The sequence below is a fragment of the Amblyraja radiata genome, chromosome 18 (assembly GCF_010909765.2).
Source record: "Amblyraja radiata isolate CabotCenter1 chromosome 18, sAmbRad1.1.pri, whole genome shotgun sequence".
In the NCBI taxonomy this organism is placed as follows: Eukaryota; Metazoa; Chordata; class Chondrichthyes; order Rajiformes; family Rajidae; genus Amblyraja; species Amblyraja radiata.
Genome location: NC_045973.1, coordinates 47,453,167 through 47,468,426, shown reverse-complemented (window position 1 = coordinate 47,468,426; position 15,260 = coordinate 47,453,167). Strand labels below are relative to the sequence as shown.

Genomic DNA, 15,260 nt, shown 5'->3' with positions numbered 1-15,260 from the left:
CCCCTCTGATTCCTCCTAACTTGGATTACAGGTACCGACAGTCGATCTGCGGCTTTTCGCAAGAGTTATCCTTCCGTGTCCCGCGTTCTACACTGGCTGCGACACGCAGGCACAAGCAGGCCCTCGCTCTGACTCTCCCGCAGCTCCAGGCCTCACTCACCCACACCAGCAACAGACCCCAACTGTACTTAATTCCACGCCAGATCCACACCCTCAACCAACCTACCTGTACTCTACCAAGGATCACAAGCTTGCTCGCCCCCAGACCAGTCCCTCCACTGACACTTCTCGACTCGAACGCGCACAGGCCCGGCACTCCACTGCTGGACCGTGCCGCCTGCCCGAACACCACGAGGCCGAGATTGCCACCATGAGGAGCAGCACCAACATCCACCGCCTCTCCGACCGTCACCGCCTTCCCGGCCGATCCCGGGCCTTGACCACCGAAACTGCCATGGCTGTCGACTGCTGTCCCGGCCCCCCACAGGCCTCCACCAGTGACTCCGCCGACCCTCACCTCTCCACCGCCCACCAGCGGGCCGGAGCTGTCACCTCACCTGAGTTCCAGGCTCAGCACCAGACCCACAACCTTCACGATGCAGACTCCAACAGCACGTGGCCTGACTCTGCTGGGTCCTACTGCTCCCCCACCCCCCCCCCCCCCCCCCCCCCTCCCCATAGGCAACCTCAGTAGTGATGGGTCTTCCCCTTCCACCTCTTTAACCAGGTTACCCCGACCACACCCAACCCATACAATAATCCTCACGTCCCCCTACTCTCTGAACACCCACCTTGCTTCGGCCTTTCTCCACTCCCCTTCTCTCCTCTGACCCCAACCCTTGTCGTGTCTTCACCATCACCCCTGACCCCCCCTTTCTGATACAAAGGCCTCACCTTCGATCCCCTCCGCCCCCACCTCAATGAGTTCCGGGTCCTCCACGATATGGAGCTTTTCTTCCGTCGCTTCCGCCTCGGCCTCCATGGGCAGGAGTCCTCACCACCCAGTGATGACCCTTTCTCCCATCTCCACTTGTTCTCCCCAGAACATCCTTCTACCCTCTCTAGACCTCTTTATTTCTAACTGTCGGCGTGACATCAACCGTGTCAACTTTTCCACTCCCCTCACTTTCTCCAACCACACCCCCTCTAAACGTACAGCCCTCCCTTCGCTCACTCTGCAGCAACCCTGACATTGTACTCAATCCCGCTGACAAGGGAGGTGCCGCGGTAGTCTGGCGCGCTGACCTCTACCGGGCTGAGTCCAGGCGACAACTCACAGACACCTCCTACTTATCCTTGGACCATGATCCCACAAATAAGCACCAGGCCTAATGCCCCTGTCTCACTTAGGAAACCTGAACGGAAACCTCTGGAGATTTTGCACCCCACCCAAGGTTTCCGTGTGGTTCCCGGAGGTTGCAGGTGGTTGCCGGAGGTTGCAGGTAGTTGAAGCAGGTATGGAGACTGACAAAAACTTCCGGGAACCGCACGGAAACCTTGGGTGGGGCGCAAAGTCTCCAGAGGTTTCCGTTCATGTTTCCTAAGTGGGACAGGGGCATTAATCTCAAACACCATTACTGATTTCATCACTTCTGGCTGTCTGCCTTCCACAGCCTCCAATCTTATTGTTCCCCAGCCCCGCACGGCCCGTTTTTACCTTCTCCCCAAAATCCACTAATACAACTACCCTGACAGACCCATTGTTTCTGCCTGCTCCCGTCCCACAGAAATGATTTCCACGTACATCCACTCCATCGGTCCAATCTCTTCCGATCTATGTCCAAGATACTCACATGACTTTAGTCTCTTTAATGACTTCAGCTTTCCGAGCCTCCACTCCCTTATCTTTACTGTGGATGTTCAGTCACCCTACACCTCCATCCCCCACCAGGAAGGCCTTAAAGCCCACCGTTTCTTCCTAGCCGCAGAACCATCCAATTTCCTTCCACTGACACTACTCCGCCTAGCGGGTCCTCACCCTCAACAACTTCTCCTTTGACTCTTCCCACTTCCTCCAAGGCGTAGCTATGGGTCCCGCATGGGCCCCAGCTATGCCTGCCTCTTTGTAGGGTACGTTGAACCATCCCTGTTCCAGGCGAACACTGGACCTTTCCCCGAACTCTATCTCCGTTACATTGATGACTGCATCGGTGCTACCTCCTGCACCCATGCAGATCTTATGGACCTCATCAACTTCACCACCAATTTTCATCCTGCACTCAAATTTACTTGGACCATCTGCGAAACCCTCCCCTTTCTTGATCTCACAGTCTCCATCACAAGAAACAGACTATTGACTGATGTCTATTAAAAAACTAATTGACTCCCACAACTATCTTGACATCCGAGATGTCCTCATTCTTTAGGGAAATGGGGGTTCCCTTCTCCCATCACAGATGAGGCCCTCACTTGTATCTCCTCGGTACCCTGCAGCTCCACCCTTGCTCCCCTAGTCGCAACAGAGACTAGAGTCCCCCTAGTCCTTACCTTCCACCCCATCAGCCACCGCATACAACACATAATCCTCAGAAATTCCCGCCACCTCCAAGGGCATCCCACCACGAGCCACATTTTCCCATCTCCACCGCTTTCTGCAGAGACCGTTCCCTCCGCAACTCCCTGGTTAACTCATCCCTTCCCACGTAAGCCACCCTCTCCCCAGGTACCTTCCCCCTCAACTGCAGAAGATGCAACACCTGTCGCTATACCTCCTCCCTTGACTCTGTCCAGGGACCCCGACAGCCCTTTCAGGTTAGGCAGAGGTTTACTTGCACCTCCTCCAACCTCATCTACTGTATCCGTTGTTCAAGATGTGGACTCTTATACATTGGCAAGACCAAACGCAGACTGGGCAATCGTTTCGCGGAACACCTTCGCTCAGCCCGCGTGAACCAACCTGATCTCCCAGTTGCTGGGCCTCCTTCATTGTCAGAGTGAGGTTAAATGCAAATTGGAGGAACAGCATCTCATATTTCGCTTGGGCAACTTACAGCCCAAGTCACACTAGCTTCTCATTTTCACCCAACAAACAGTTTACAATGGCCTGTTTCCTTTATCATCGTAACGTTTTGCATATCTTTCATTCATTGTTCTTTATCTCTCCACATCTCCGTCTATGTCTCTCGTTTCCCTTATCCCTAACCAGTCTGAAGTCTCTTCTCGACCCGAAACGTCACCCATTCCTTCTCTCCAGAGATGCTGCCTGTCCCGCTGCCTCTCCAGCTTTTTGTGTCTATCTTCGCTACTAACTATCTGGTTGGCGGGCCATGGTTTTTGCTAACCTTAAACACTTTGTCCCTCTAATTCACTGGAACCATTGCTGTTGGATGGACGTTGACTTGGGAAGCAGTCCAGTGCCAAAATGATTGCCACGAGTTTGAAGCTGATTGTGGACCAAGTGCCATTCCATGTCACCAAGGACACCAAGCCAACCAGGCTGAAAGAAATCTTTATCATTTAGCTTCAGCTAATGGCTTTATTTTCTTTTAGCCCTTAATAAAAAATTATGTAATCGTGAAGTTTAGCCTAAACCTTAAACTGCATAGTTTCATCATCATTCGGTAGCAGGTGCCAAGAATCCATATTACATTTGCAGCGACCCATGTACACTGTATAATTAAGCAGAGATCAAATGTTTTAGGTCAAATTGCACTTTTCCAAATCACAACTTTATAAATCACTGAAGAAGGGTCTTGACCCAAAATGTCACCCATTCCTTCTCTCCAGAGATGTTGCCTGACCTGCTGAGCTACTTCAGCTTTTTGTATCTACCTTTATAAATCACTTTCCTAATATTCACTATAGACACTTTTATAAAAACGTTCACAATGGCATTGCAGAGAATTGTAAAATTAGATTGAATTCTTCATTTTCATATTCTTATGTATAGAATCTGAATTTGAGTTGGTTGGACAATAAATTGCAGAATTAATTGCATGGATATAGATAGTCAGTGCCATTGGCAATGAGAAAGGGTTTCAAAGATTATACGCAATTAAGATTTTTGGGTTTCAAACTTTGAACAGTAAAACAGAATTCTTTGCCGGTATATTCAGGGTGAGTGGAGGTTAACATTTAGCACCACTTAGATAAAAAAATTTACGGCTGTGTAGAGGGTGAAGTCTCTTCAAAAGCGAGGAGCAAGGAAGTCCAGATACTAGTTTATTTGCCTTGTTTTGTTCTGCTCCTTCTCTCTCGTTGCTTTCTTTCCACCCTCCCCTCCACAGTCAGTCTGATGAAAGATCCCATCTGAAAACATCCCAGGTCCATGTTCTCCAGAGATGCTGCCGGACCAACTGAGTTACCCCACCACTTTGCCTCTTTCTCTTAAAAGGCTATTGATTTTGCAGGGAGGGCACTTGGAAGTAAACTGGCACCATGATTTTTAGATTTGATTAAAGTATTTTGTATCGAAATCTTGCTGTGAAAGAACAGAATTGTGTATCTGACTGAAATTGACATTGGTTTCTTTCATCTTTTCAGGATGCAATAAGTACTGTCCATATCAAAGGAATGATGTACGACTGGATTGAAAATGACCTTGGTAAGTGAGCAGCATATGGTACTGCAGACTCCAGTTATTATTAGGGAATCTGTTATAGCACTGGAGCTGATTTTTTTTTTTTTTTTTTTAATAATCTTTGATAAATTCCAGAGAATAAAAGCTCTGACTGTGACTGAAACGAATGGTGTTGTGTTCTGTTATCTTGAACTGCAAGCCTCCCTAATCAGTTGAGTACCTGCAATCAGTCCTTGAGTGACTGCCCCTTCCTGCAAAAGATTTGTAATGTAATAATTATCCTGATGATTTGGTCAACTCGCAATAGATGGTGGTCATGCTAAAGATTCATTGACTTGTCTGAAGAGACTCGGCAAAAGCTTTTGTTAAACCTTTTAAGTTGGAGAGTTTCTCCTGAATCTTCTTTTTAGGATCGTGTAGATAAATGCTCTCTACAGTGAAATTCAGTAGTTGCCATGTCCTTGTCCTTTTCACTGTCCGTTCGTTCATTCAGAGGGAACATCATTATCCTCCATTAATAGTGGAAGTTAAACAGGCAAAACGCATGGCGTAACATCAAACTGACATTACCACTCTGTAGAAACAAAGAACTGCAGATGCTGGTTTACACAAAAGGACATAAAGTGCTGGAATAATACAGCTGGTCAAGCAGCATCTCTGGAGAACATGGTTAGGTGATGATTTGGATTGGGACCCTTCTTCAGACTTGTTGTGGCGAAGGGGGTGGGGAGGAATCTGGAAGAGAGGAGAAGCAGGACAAAACATGGTGGATCTAGTACCTATTGCCAAAGAGGGGGGGGGGGGTTGATAGGCAGATAGTTGGAACAATGATCAGAGTTTAGAGCAGAAGGTGTGAGACAAACAGTTGTGAATTGTGAAGCAAGAAGAAGGAATTGGGAGACGGGGATGGGTCACAAGGGGTGGGATGTGGAAGATTTCTTTGTTCATACAGTTAAGTTCCACTACCCAAGCGGAATATGAGATGCTGTTCCTCCAGTTTGCATGCGGCCTCACTCTGGCAAAGGAGGAGGCCCAGGACAATAAGGGCGATCCAGTAAGCCTTGGTGGACAGAGTGCAAGTGTTCAGCGAAACCATCGCTGAGTCCACGCTTGGTCTCAAATGTACAGGAGGCCACATCTGGTACACCAGATACAGTAGATTGAATTGAATTGAATTGAATCCTTTATTTGTCATTCAGACCTTTCGGTCTGAACGAAATGCTGTTGCCTGCAGCCATACATGTAATAATAACAACACATTTTTTTTAACATCCACCACAGTGAGTTCACCAAACACCTCCTCACTGTGATGGAGGCAAAAGTCTTAGAGTTACTGTCTCTTCCTTCCTCTTCTCCCTCTGCGCCGAGGCAATACCCCACCGGGCGATGGTAAGTCAGTCCCGCGGTTCAAGCTCCGCGGCCCGGGGGTGGTCGAAGCTGCCGCCCTCCAGTCCAGCGGACGCAGCTGTTGCAACGGATGCTCCGGAAAACAGGCACCAGCCTGTGACCTGCGAGCTCCCGACATTGTCATCCACTGGCCCGCGGCCGAGCCCCGGATCCAGGTCGCCGCCGCCTCAGCCAACGGAGCACCGTCTCCGCCCTGCACCGGGCCGCCCACACGGCAACGTCTCAGCCCCGCACCGGGCTGCCCCCACGGGAGCACCTTCCAGCCGGGAGCCGGTCCGCCCTCACCGGAGCGCCTTCCAGCCGGTAGCCAGGCCACCCACACGGCAGCGTCTCAGCCCCGCACTGGGCTGGCCCCACGGGAGCGCCTTCCAGCCGGTAGCCGTGCCGCCCGCACGGGAGTGTCTCAGCCCCGTGCTGTCCGCCCTCACCGGAACGCCGAGTCGTGCCGCTGCCCGAACGCCGCCGCAGCTCGAAGACGGCCAGCCTCGCGTTGGTGAGTCCTGGCTGGTTCTACCTCCGGACCCTCGAGGTCGGTCGCAGGTTTGAGGCCGCCAGCTCCGCCATTCGGCCTCAGCGCAGACGGGGGAAGAGAAGGGGGATACGACAAAAAAGTCGCATTCCCCCGAAGGAAGAGACAGAAAGCCCTGTTTCACCCCCGCCCCCCCCCCCCCCACACACACATAACACCACCTAATAACCAAAGAAATTACTAAACTAGACAAAAAAAAACAACACAAAAAAGTAAAAACAGACAGACTGCAGGCGAGCCGCAGCCGTATCACAGCGCCGCCACTTCCGAGATGAGATCACATGAACCTCTGTCTCACATGGAAGGACTGCTGGGGTCCCTAGATGCAGACTTGTTTCACGCCACCAGCCCCCACATCTAACTCACCATCCTCGGACATTTCTAATCTCAAATGTGATCCCACGCCAGTGGCATATTCCCACCTCCATTCCTTCCACAGAGACGGCTCCCTCTGCAACTCCTTGATTCACTCATTCCCTCCCACCCAAATCGCCCCCTCCTCAGGTACTTTCCTCTGCAACCGCAGGAGATGTAACACATGTCCCTATACCTCCTCCTTGCCTCCATCCAGGGATCCCAGCAGTCCTTCCATGTGAGACCTCCTACAATCTCATCTCCTGCATCCAATGTTCCTGATGTGGCCTCCTGTACATCGGTGAGATGAAGCGTAACTTGGACGATGGTTTTTTTGCGCTCAGTCCGCCAAGGCCTACTGGATCTCCCAGTTGCCAATCATTTAAACCATTCCCATTCCCAAACTGAACTTTTCTGTTCTGGGCCTCCTTCATTGCCAGAGTGAGGCCATATACAAACAGGAGGAACAGCACCGTATAAACTACCCAAATGGAATACAACTTAACAGTATGAACATTGAATTCTCCAATTTTAGGTAAACTTGAACACCCCCTCTCATCCACTTTCTCACCTGGATTAGCACCTATTTCTCTACTCCCCCACTAACTACATTGCTGCCTCTGGCTTCACAACCCTCCAATCTGTTTGTCCCGCACCCTCTACTCTAATCCCTGGCCTTTGTTCTAATCTTTATTCTAATCATATCTCCTCTAGATTTTTTTCCAACTCCCCTCCCCTCCCTCCACCTACAATCAGTCTGAAGAAGGGTCTGGACACGAAACGTTACCTATCCATGTTCAGAGATGCTGCCTGACGCACTGAGTTACTCCAGCACTTTGTGACATTCCCAATCCTTCATTCTTCCTCTTTGTGAGGTTTCTTTTACATTAGCAGTGTTAATGGATGTGGCAAAACACTGGCCATAATCAAGTCTGTCCAATTCCCATGCTTGGTTCTGGCTCCACATTCATGCGCCTAATGTACACTCAGTCAGAAGATTTTCTGGACTTTCTAAACTGAACGGGAAATGAATTGGACTAAAAATGGAGAAAATAAGAGGAAGAGCATTTAATCACAAAGCAAGTGGCAATATGTGTTTGTCATGAAAAAGCGAGTTAATCTATCAACAATTTTGTTTTCAGAAGCAGTTTCAACACTTCATATTAGTACGGAATAACAGCTGTATTCTTCTTTATTGCAGAAAATTGCATTCTTCATGGAGATGAAATCTATGCTGTTCTAAATCGTCTGGTTAATAATGGAAAGAAGCTCTTCCTTATCACCAACAGTCCCTTCAACTTTGTGTACGTAATAACTCCTGCACTTTGTCATTTGTGATCAGATTCCTTCTGGGATGGGCTTGCCTGTTCAGGTAGCAGTTTGACTTCCGCGGATTGTGTGGTTGATAACGTTCCAGTAGGAGTTGTTAAAAAGGATCTGCAAACCGGCATTTATTTGAGCCCAGTAGAATGGCAGCACTTTCGAATAATCAGCCGAAATACTGGGAAACTAGTGTCGATTGCAGTATCCAGGGATGACTTAATAGCTTACCTCTCCGGTCTAGAACATAGAGCTCTAAATTGAAAGTGATAGATCACACCTCGACACCCACAAGAAAATGAAACTGACATGTCGGCTGGTTATATGTTATAGCATACAAGATACTAATCATATTACCTTTTTGGATTGTCCATTCCTGTCTGATAATCTAATCATAAATGAGACTAAGCCTAATGGTTTTGTTCGATGCTTTTAATTGTCTTTTGAAAGGCTGAGAGCACAAATAGAAATGTGCATTATACGATTGCCATCGCATAGACATGACTGCAGAGCAACATAGAATGGGTCCTGAATATGGAAGGGTTTGTGATATTTAGGGAGGACAGGAAGCTAGATAAAGATGGAATGGTTCTACTAATTAATGACAGTATGAGAGAAGTTCAGGAAATTGGGATGTACTGGTAATTTGGGTGTAGATGGGAAACTATAAAGGCGGAAAAACTGAGTATGATGTAACGAGGTCGCTAATAGTGGAGAGGATAAAATCACATAAGGAGCAATGGTGAAAGCTCGTCAGAAAGCTACAGTGGTAATTGGGTGGGATCTGTATTGAATAAAGACGAGAAATATCAGCTGGGTATAATAGCTTGGATGAGACGTTCATGGGTTATCAGGGGTAGTTCAATGGATGGTTACGGCTTTTATGGTTCAGTGTGGAGCTGAACATAGAGCAGGCTCTTCTAGATATGGTGAAGCTAGACAGAAAATGCTGGAGTAACACAGGCAGCATCTCTGGAGCGAAGGAATGGGTGACGTTTCAGGTCGAGACGGCTCTTCTAGATATGGCATTGTACAAGAATACAATATTAATTAATAAACCAGTCGAGGTGCCTCAACTTGACAATCATCATATGATTGAATTCTACATAACGTTTGAGCGAAAAATATATGGGCCTAAGGCTGGCATTTTGAAATTGCATATGATGGCAGTAACTGGAACTAACAAAGACGGCAGACATACAGTGCACTCCATAATGTTTGGGACAAAGACCCATCATTTATTTATTTGCCTTTGTACTCCACAATTTGACATTTGTAATATTAAAAAATGATATGTGGTTAAAGTGCACATGTCAGATTCTAATAGAGGCCATGTGATTTTTTTTTTTCAATTACAAATGTCAAATTGTGGAGTACCGAGGCAAATAAATAACTGATGGGTCTTTGTCCCAAACATTATGGAGGGCACTGTATCGGGTCAGGGGATCAGTCAGTTGTGATGCAGCGGCAAATGACTGCAACATTGTTACTTCCCAGCTTCATCCGTCATCCCATCTGGTCGCCAAATGCCTGGTCTAGAATCTCCTGTGCCCTGGTTGGCTTCAGTACACGAATGTTGAAAACACTACAAAGCCCAGGGACACAGCTGGCAAAGCTATGCCTCGCAGTTCTAGTGGCCTGGATTCAATCCTGCATTTGGCGACTGTTTGCGTGGAGTTTGTGTGTTCACCCCATCACTGAGTGTTTCCACTGGGTGCCCCAGTTTCCTCCACACCGCAAAGATGTGGGTGGGTAGGTTAATCAGCCACCGTAAATTACCCCTACTGTGTAGCTCAGCGCTGGTACCATGGGGACGTTGAGAGAATAAAATGACTTTGGATAGGACTAACACCAATATGGATGTTTCTGGTTGGTTCACGGTGGCTGTTCCTCTGCTGTAACTCCACAATGTTTGAGGGGATCTGTGAGTGTCCAAAATAGATATATTCATACAAGGAAGAACTCCAAGAGAAGTACCTCTGCATTTGTGGTCACCCAAAATACAGTGTTTCTTTAAAAAAAAAAGTAAGACTTCAAAAGAGAAGCACATTATTGTGCAGATGGGTGGCTAGGCAAGAAATAGAAATAACAAATAACGGTAAAAGTTAGTAAGGATGAGAATTCACAAGCTGGTTACAACTGTAAAAGCAGATTAAAAAAAAAAAATGTTGCCACGGTGGTGCAGCTGGTATTGCTGTGCCGCACAGCACCAGAGGCCTGGGTTTGATCCTGACCTTGGGTGCAGTATGTATGGGGTTTGCCCAGTCTCTCTGTGACGGCATGGGTTTCCTCCGGTTTCCTCCCCCATCCCAAAGACGTGCAGGTTTGTAGACTAATTGTCTTCTGTAAATTGCCCCATGGTGTGTAGGGAGTGGATGAGAAAGCATGATAACATAGAACTAGTGTGAGTGGGTGAACAATGGTCAGCGTGGAGTTGGTGGGCCGAAGGGCCTCTTTTTGTACTGTATCTCTAAATTAAAAGTTAACAAAGTAAGCATTGATCCTATGGAAAGTGAATTTGCAGAGGTAATCGCAGCAACTAAGAAGGTGGCCAATGAATGTAATGGGTATTTTGCATTGGTTTTCATTGTGGAGAATGCAAGTCTGATCCCAGGAGTAGTTGCAATTGGAATTGGGGGAAAGGAAGGAACTCCAGGGCTGTGGGCAGGGAATGTGGGAATTGTAATCAATGGGAACAAGTACTGAGCAGATTGTTGGGGAGTCCCTGGGTCCACCTGGTTTCCATCCAAGATGTTGAGAGAAGTGACTGGTGAGAAAGTTAAGGCATTTGGATAGGTACATGGATAGGAAATGTTTAGAGGGATATATGGGCGGGCAGGTGGGACTACTGTAGATGGTACCTTGGTTGGCATGGGCAAGTTGGGCCGAAGGGCCTGTTTCTATATCCTACGACTCTCTGACACTGACTCTATTTGCTTTAACCCAAACTTCAGTTCCACTGCATGGTGTAACTTCGTAATCCCTTAATTCAAAAAAAGGAGGGAGACAGAGAAAGTAGGAAATCACAGGCCAGTTAGCTTAACATCTTTCATAGGGGAAATGTTAGAAGCTGTTTTCAAAGCCAATTATGGCCGGTTACTTAAAGAAATGAAAATATTCAGACAAAATCAAGAGTTCTGTGAAAGGGAAACCTCGTTTGAATAATTAATTATTGTTCATTTGAACAAATGTGCCGTGGATAAAGGAGAACTCGGGTTTCCAGAAGGCATTTGTTAAAGTATCGGATCAAATGTTTTGTGGAATATATAAGCCATTGGTGCAAGATATATCTGGCTTACATGAATAGATTATTAGATGGCTCACTGGCCACAAGACTAGGCACAGAAGTAGGTGGCCTTGTGACAATGTGCAATGGGAGGTGCGTTACTGGGATCAGGAAATGGGCCTTCAACTTTGTGCAATATACACAAGTGATTTGGATGAAAGTTTCAAAGTTTTGGTTGCTAAATTTGCTGTTGACGCAAATATATTAAATTTAATTGTAAAGGGGGCACACAGTAGCTTCAAAGGGATATAGATACTGAGCAAGAAACTGGCAAATGGAGTATAATGTTGGAAAATGTGAAGTTGCTTACTCTGGCAGGAAATATATTTTTAATGCATGAAATGGTGGCGGATAGCAGACGGATTCTGAGAGTGCTCGTGCATGGTTCACTAAAGGCTAGTATGCAATGTAGCAAATAATTAAGAAAGCTTCCAAATGTTAATGTTTATAGCAAGAAAACAGCAGTACAATGCTCAAGGTTATCTTTGTTATGTATGAAATTGGTGAGACCACATCTGGAGTATTTTGTAGTGTTATGGGCCTGTCCCACTTAGGCGACTGCAGGAGACTATGCGGTCGCCACATGGTCGCGGGTGGTTGCTGGGGAGTCGTCTACATGGTCGTGAGGAGTTCCCTCATTCTGGGAATTAGTTGCGGCCTCATTATGGTCGCCTTGAACATGTTGACAAAATTAGCGGCGACTAGAATGAAGCCGCCATGGAGAGTAGCGAGAATTCTTGTGCCATAGATGGGTCACCAGGAGGTCCTAATCGGTTGCCAGGAGGTCGAAGGTTCTCGTAGGTTGTAGCCGGTGCTGACCGGTAAATTTCATTGGCTCATTCGGGGGGGAAAAAGACAAGCAGTCGTTTTCAGAACAAAGGATAACCGACCGGTAATGTTAATGTCCGCCGAGCTTCACAGTATATCTGGCTTCTTAAAAGTTGTCTCCACTCTCCCCCCCCCCCCCCTTTTAAAGGACTTACCGTACACTGTGCTTTAGCCATCTTTTTACAGCGCCAACCTTCCTGTTCATCACGGTGTCAGGATGGATATGGAAAGGATGTTTCTTCTTTTGCTAAAACTAGGGCTTACTTTTTTCCCCAAACGGGTTTGATCTTGATTACAGGTGCTGTCTGTACGGAGTTTGTACGTTCTCCCTGTGACTGCATAGGTTTTTTCCGGGTGTTCTGGTTTCCTCCCACACTCCAAAGATGTTTAGGTTTGTAGGTTAATTGGATTCGGGTAAAATTCTAATTTGTCCCCAGTGTGTAGGATAGTGCTAGTGTATGGCGGTGATTGCTGGTCAGCATGAATCCGGTAGATGGAAGGGCCTATTTTCACACTGCATTTCAAAATTCTAGAGTAAAGAATATCAATATTTCTCCATTGCTATCGCACCATTTTTTCAATATAATCATAATTACACTCCGTGTTTGTTTAATGTAACTGTCTATGAAATCTGATCTAGACCCAGCCATAACAGTTTGGAAGTTGAAAATGATGCACAGTCATTATCAAATTGTGTGATTAGTTGCACAAACTGTGTTGCAAACTGTTTTGTTTGCATTTGATCCTGTTTAATTAACTTTGGTGCAAAAGCATTTTATCCATTCTCTGTAAACACATTCCTTGAAGTTGAGCCTTTTGGACATTTAGCAAAGATACGAGGTAAAGTAACTGAGGTTACGGTGAATGAACCAAACCTTCTCTTGAAGGCGTTTCAATACTTCTGGCAAATCTGAACATACTTATGCTGTTTAATGTCAATTGCCTTGATTTTCTTTTTTCAAGTAAGGTGTAATAAAATGATTCCCTTCCAACATTGATTTTAATATCTACATCTCTCCCAGGTAGAAATGTTAGTGTTCGATCCTTTGTTTATGAACTGAGCAGATTCTCTCCTACTTCCAATGCTACTTTCTTAATGTCATACAATGGACAATAGGTGCAGGAGTTGGCCATTCGGCCCTTCGAGCCAGCACCGCCATTCAATGTGATCATGACTGATCATCCCCAATCAGTACCCCGTTCCTGCCTTCTCCCCATATCCCCTGACTCCGCTATTTTTATCAGCCCTATCTAGCTCTCTCTTCAAAGCATTTTACAAATCATTAAATAAAATGTTCAACCAGCTGTGATTTTAAAACTAAGTGATGAAGAGGGGCAGCACAGTGGTGCAGCGGTAACATTGCTGCCTTTGAGTACCAGAGACCGGGTTTAATCCATTAGTCTATGGACGGAATAGTACAACTTTGAACGTTCTCCCTGTGACCTTGTGGGTTTTCTCCAGGAGCTCCGGTTTCTTCATCACACTCCAAAGACGTACAGTTTTGTAGATTAATTGGCTTTGGTAAAATTGTAAATTGTCTCTAGTGCGTAGGATAGTGCTAGTGTATGGGGGCGATTGCTGGTCGGCCTGGACTCTGTGGTCGGAATGGCCTGTTTCTGCGCTGTGCCTCCAGGTAAAGTCTAAAGAAAATCGAGCCCTTTAGAATAAGTGAAAGTATTTGAAATGCTTCATTTCTGAATTTCTCCTATGTTTTTGAAACCAGAAGTCCAAGCCAAATCATCAGTGAGTTGAAGGGAACGTTTGCAAGCTGATGAACCTTACTAAACAACATACTCAGACTGGACTTTTGACTCCATGTCAAGGATGTTCATTATCTAGAACATACCAATCTAGGTGTACCTGTGTGGGTTCCATTATTGACGCAACGCTCTTTAACATTCACTCTTTTTGCAGTGATAAAGGAATGAAATACATGGTGGGAGATGATTGGCGAGACCTTTTTGATTTGGTAATCGTCCAAGCCGACAAGCCAAGCTTCTTTACAGATAAATGCAAGTATGTGGTGCAATAAGTGAAGGATAACTTGAACCATTTTGATAGAAAATGTAATAATTAAAAATATATGTATCTAGAAGATTAACACTGCTTTACAGCTTTTTTAAATGAAGCCATTTGCCTTTGTAAATGTTAATAAATCATTTTTATGAAAGTAATTAAAGAAAGATACTTCCATGCTGAGAATAAGTTTTGACATATTTACTGTGTAACTATATTTGGCAACAGGGGATATGATTTTAGGTTTAGTCTGTCTGGGTTACAACTTTAGTGTGTTTAATTTCTGGCTGAATACTGACTTGCTTTATTTTGCCAGGCCATTCCGAAGACTGGATGACACGGGTACACTGCAGTGGGACAAAGTCAGCTCTTTAGAAAAGGGCAAGATGTACAAACAGGTCAGAAAAATGGGACCATTCTTAGCATTACAGCATGTTTCCAAAATGGTCTGCGCTGCTTTGCAAAGAGCTTTCCAGTTCAGGCCTGTTTGCTCAGTGGAAACCCGCCTTGTTCTCAAACGGATGTTTTGTAACGTGAGAAGATAATTGATCAAAATAAGCTTTAGTGAAATGACTTCATTTCCATTTCTGAGAATGGAACTGTAACTAAAACTGGATGGACTGGTCTAACAAAATGTCCCAATCCGGGGGCATGAGGCTTTAACATTTTGAAAACTCTTCTAATTATGTTTAGGATTCTTTAGGAAGGGAATAAGCTGAGAACAGATGCAGGAAAGTGTCCTTCTGGAAAGATGCCTCCAGACCTATCATTTTTTTTGTTTGGTTCGTTCCAAGAACCAGTCCTATTCCAGAAAGCCTGGCAAATTATTTCCATTCAATTAATTATTCCGATTTGATTGCTAAAGTTCAATATGCCTTGAAATCTGGGGCCTACATAAAGGAAAAAAGCCAATCCCACATTACTAACACTGATTGAGGTCAAATGGACCAAGGGTCACATGCACTTCATACCTCAGTGATTTCTGATTGCCTGCAAATAT

General features: G+C 45.9%; 1 protein-coding gene across 1 annotated transcript in view; it reads left to right on the top strand.

Moving 5' to 3' along the window:
- The window catches only part of nt5dc2 (5'-nucleotidase domain containing 2), a 78,254-nt gene that overhangs the window by 34,779 nt on the left and 28,215 nt on the right, over positions 1–15,260 (top strand). Inside the window, exons 7-10 of the mRNA XM_033037291.1 lie at positions 4,483–4,543; positions 8,011–8,113; positions 14,159–14,260; positions 14,577–14,658. Coding sequence (XP_032893182.1) covers positions 4,483–4,543; positions 8,011–8,113; positions 14,159–14,260; positions 14,577–14,658 — 348 coding nt within the window. The remainder of the gene's footprint in view (positions 1–4,482; positions 4,544–8,010; positions 8,114–14,158; positions 14,261–14,576; positions 14,659–15,260) is intronic.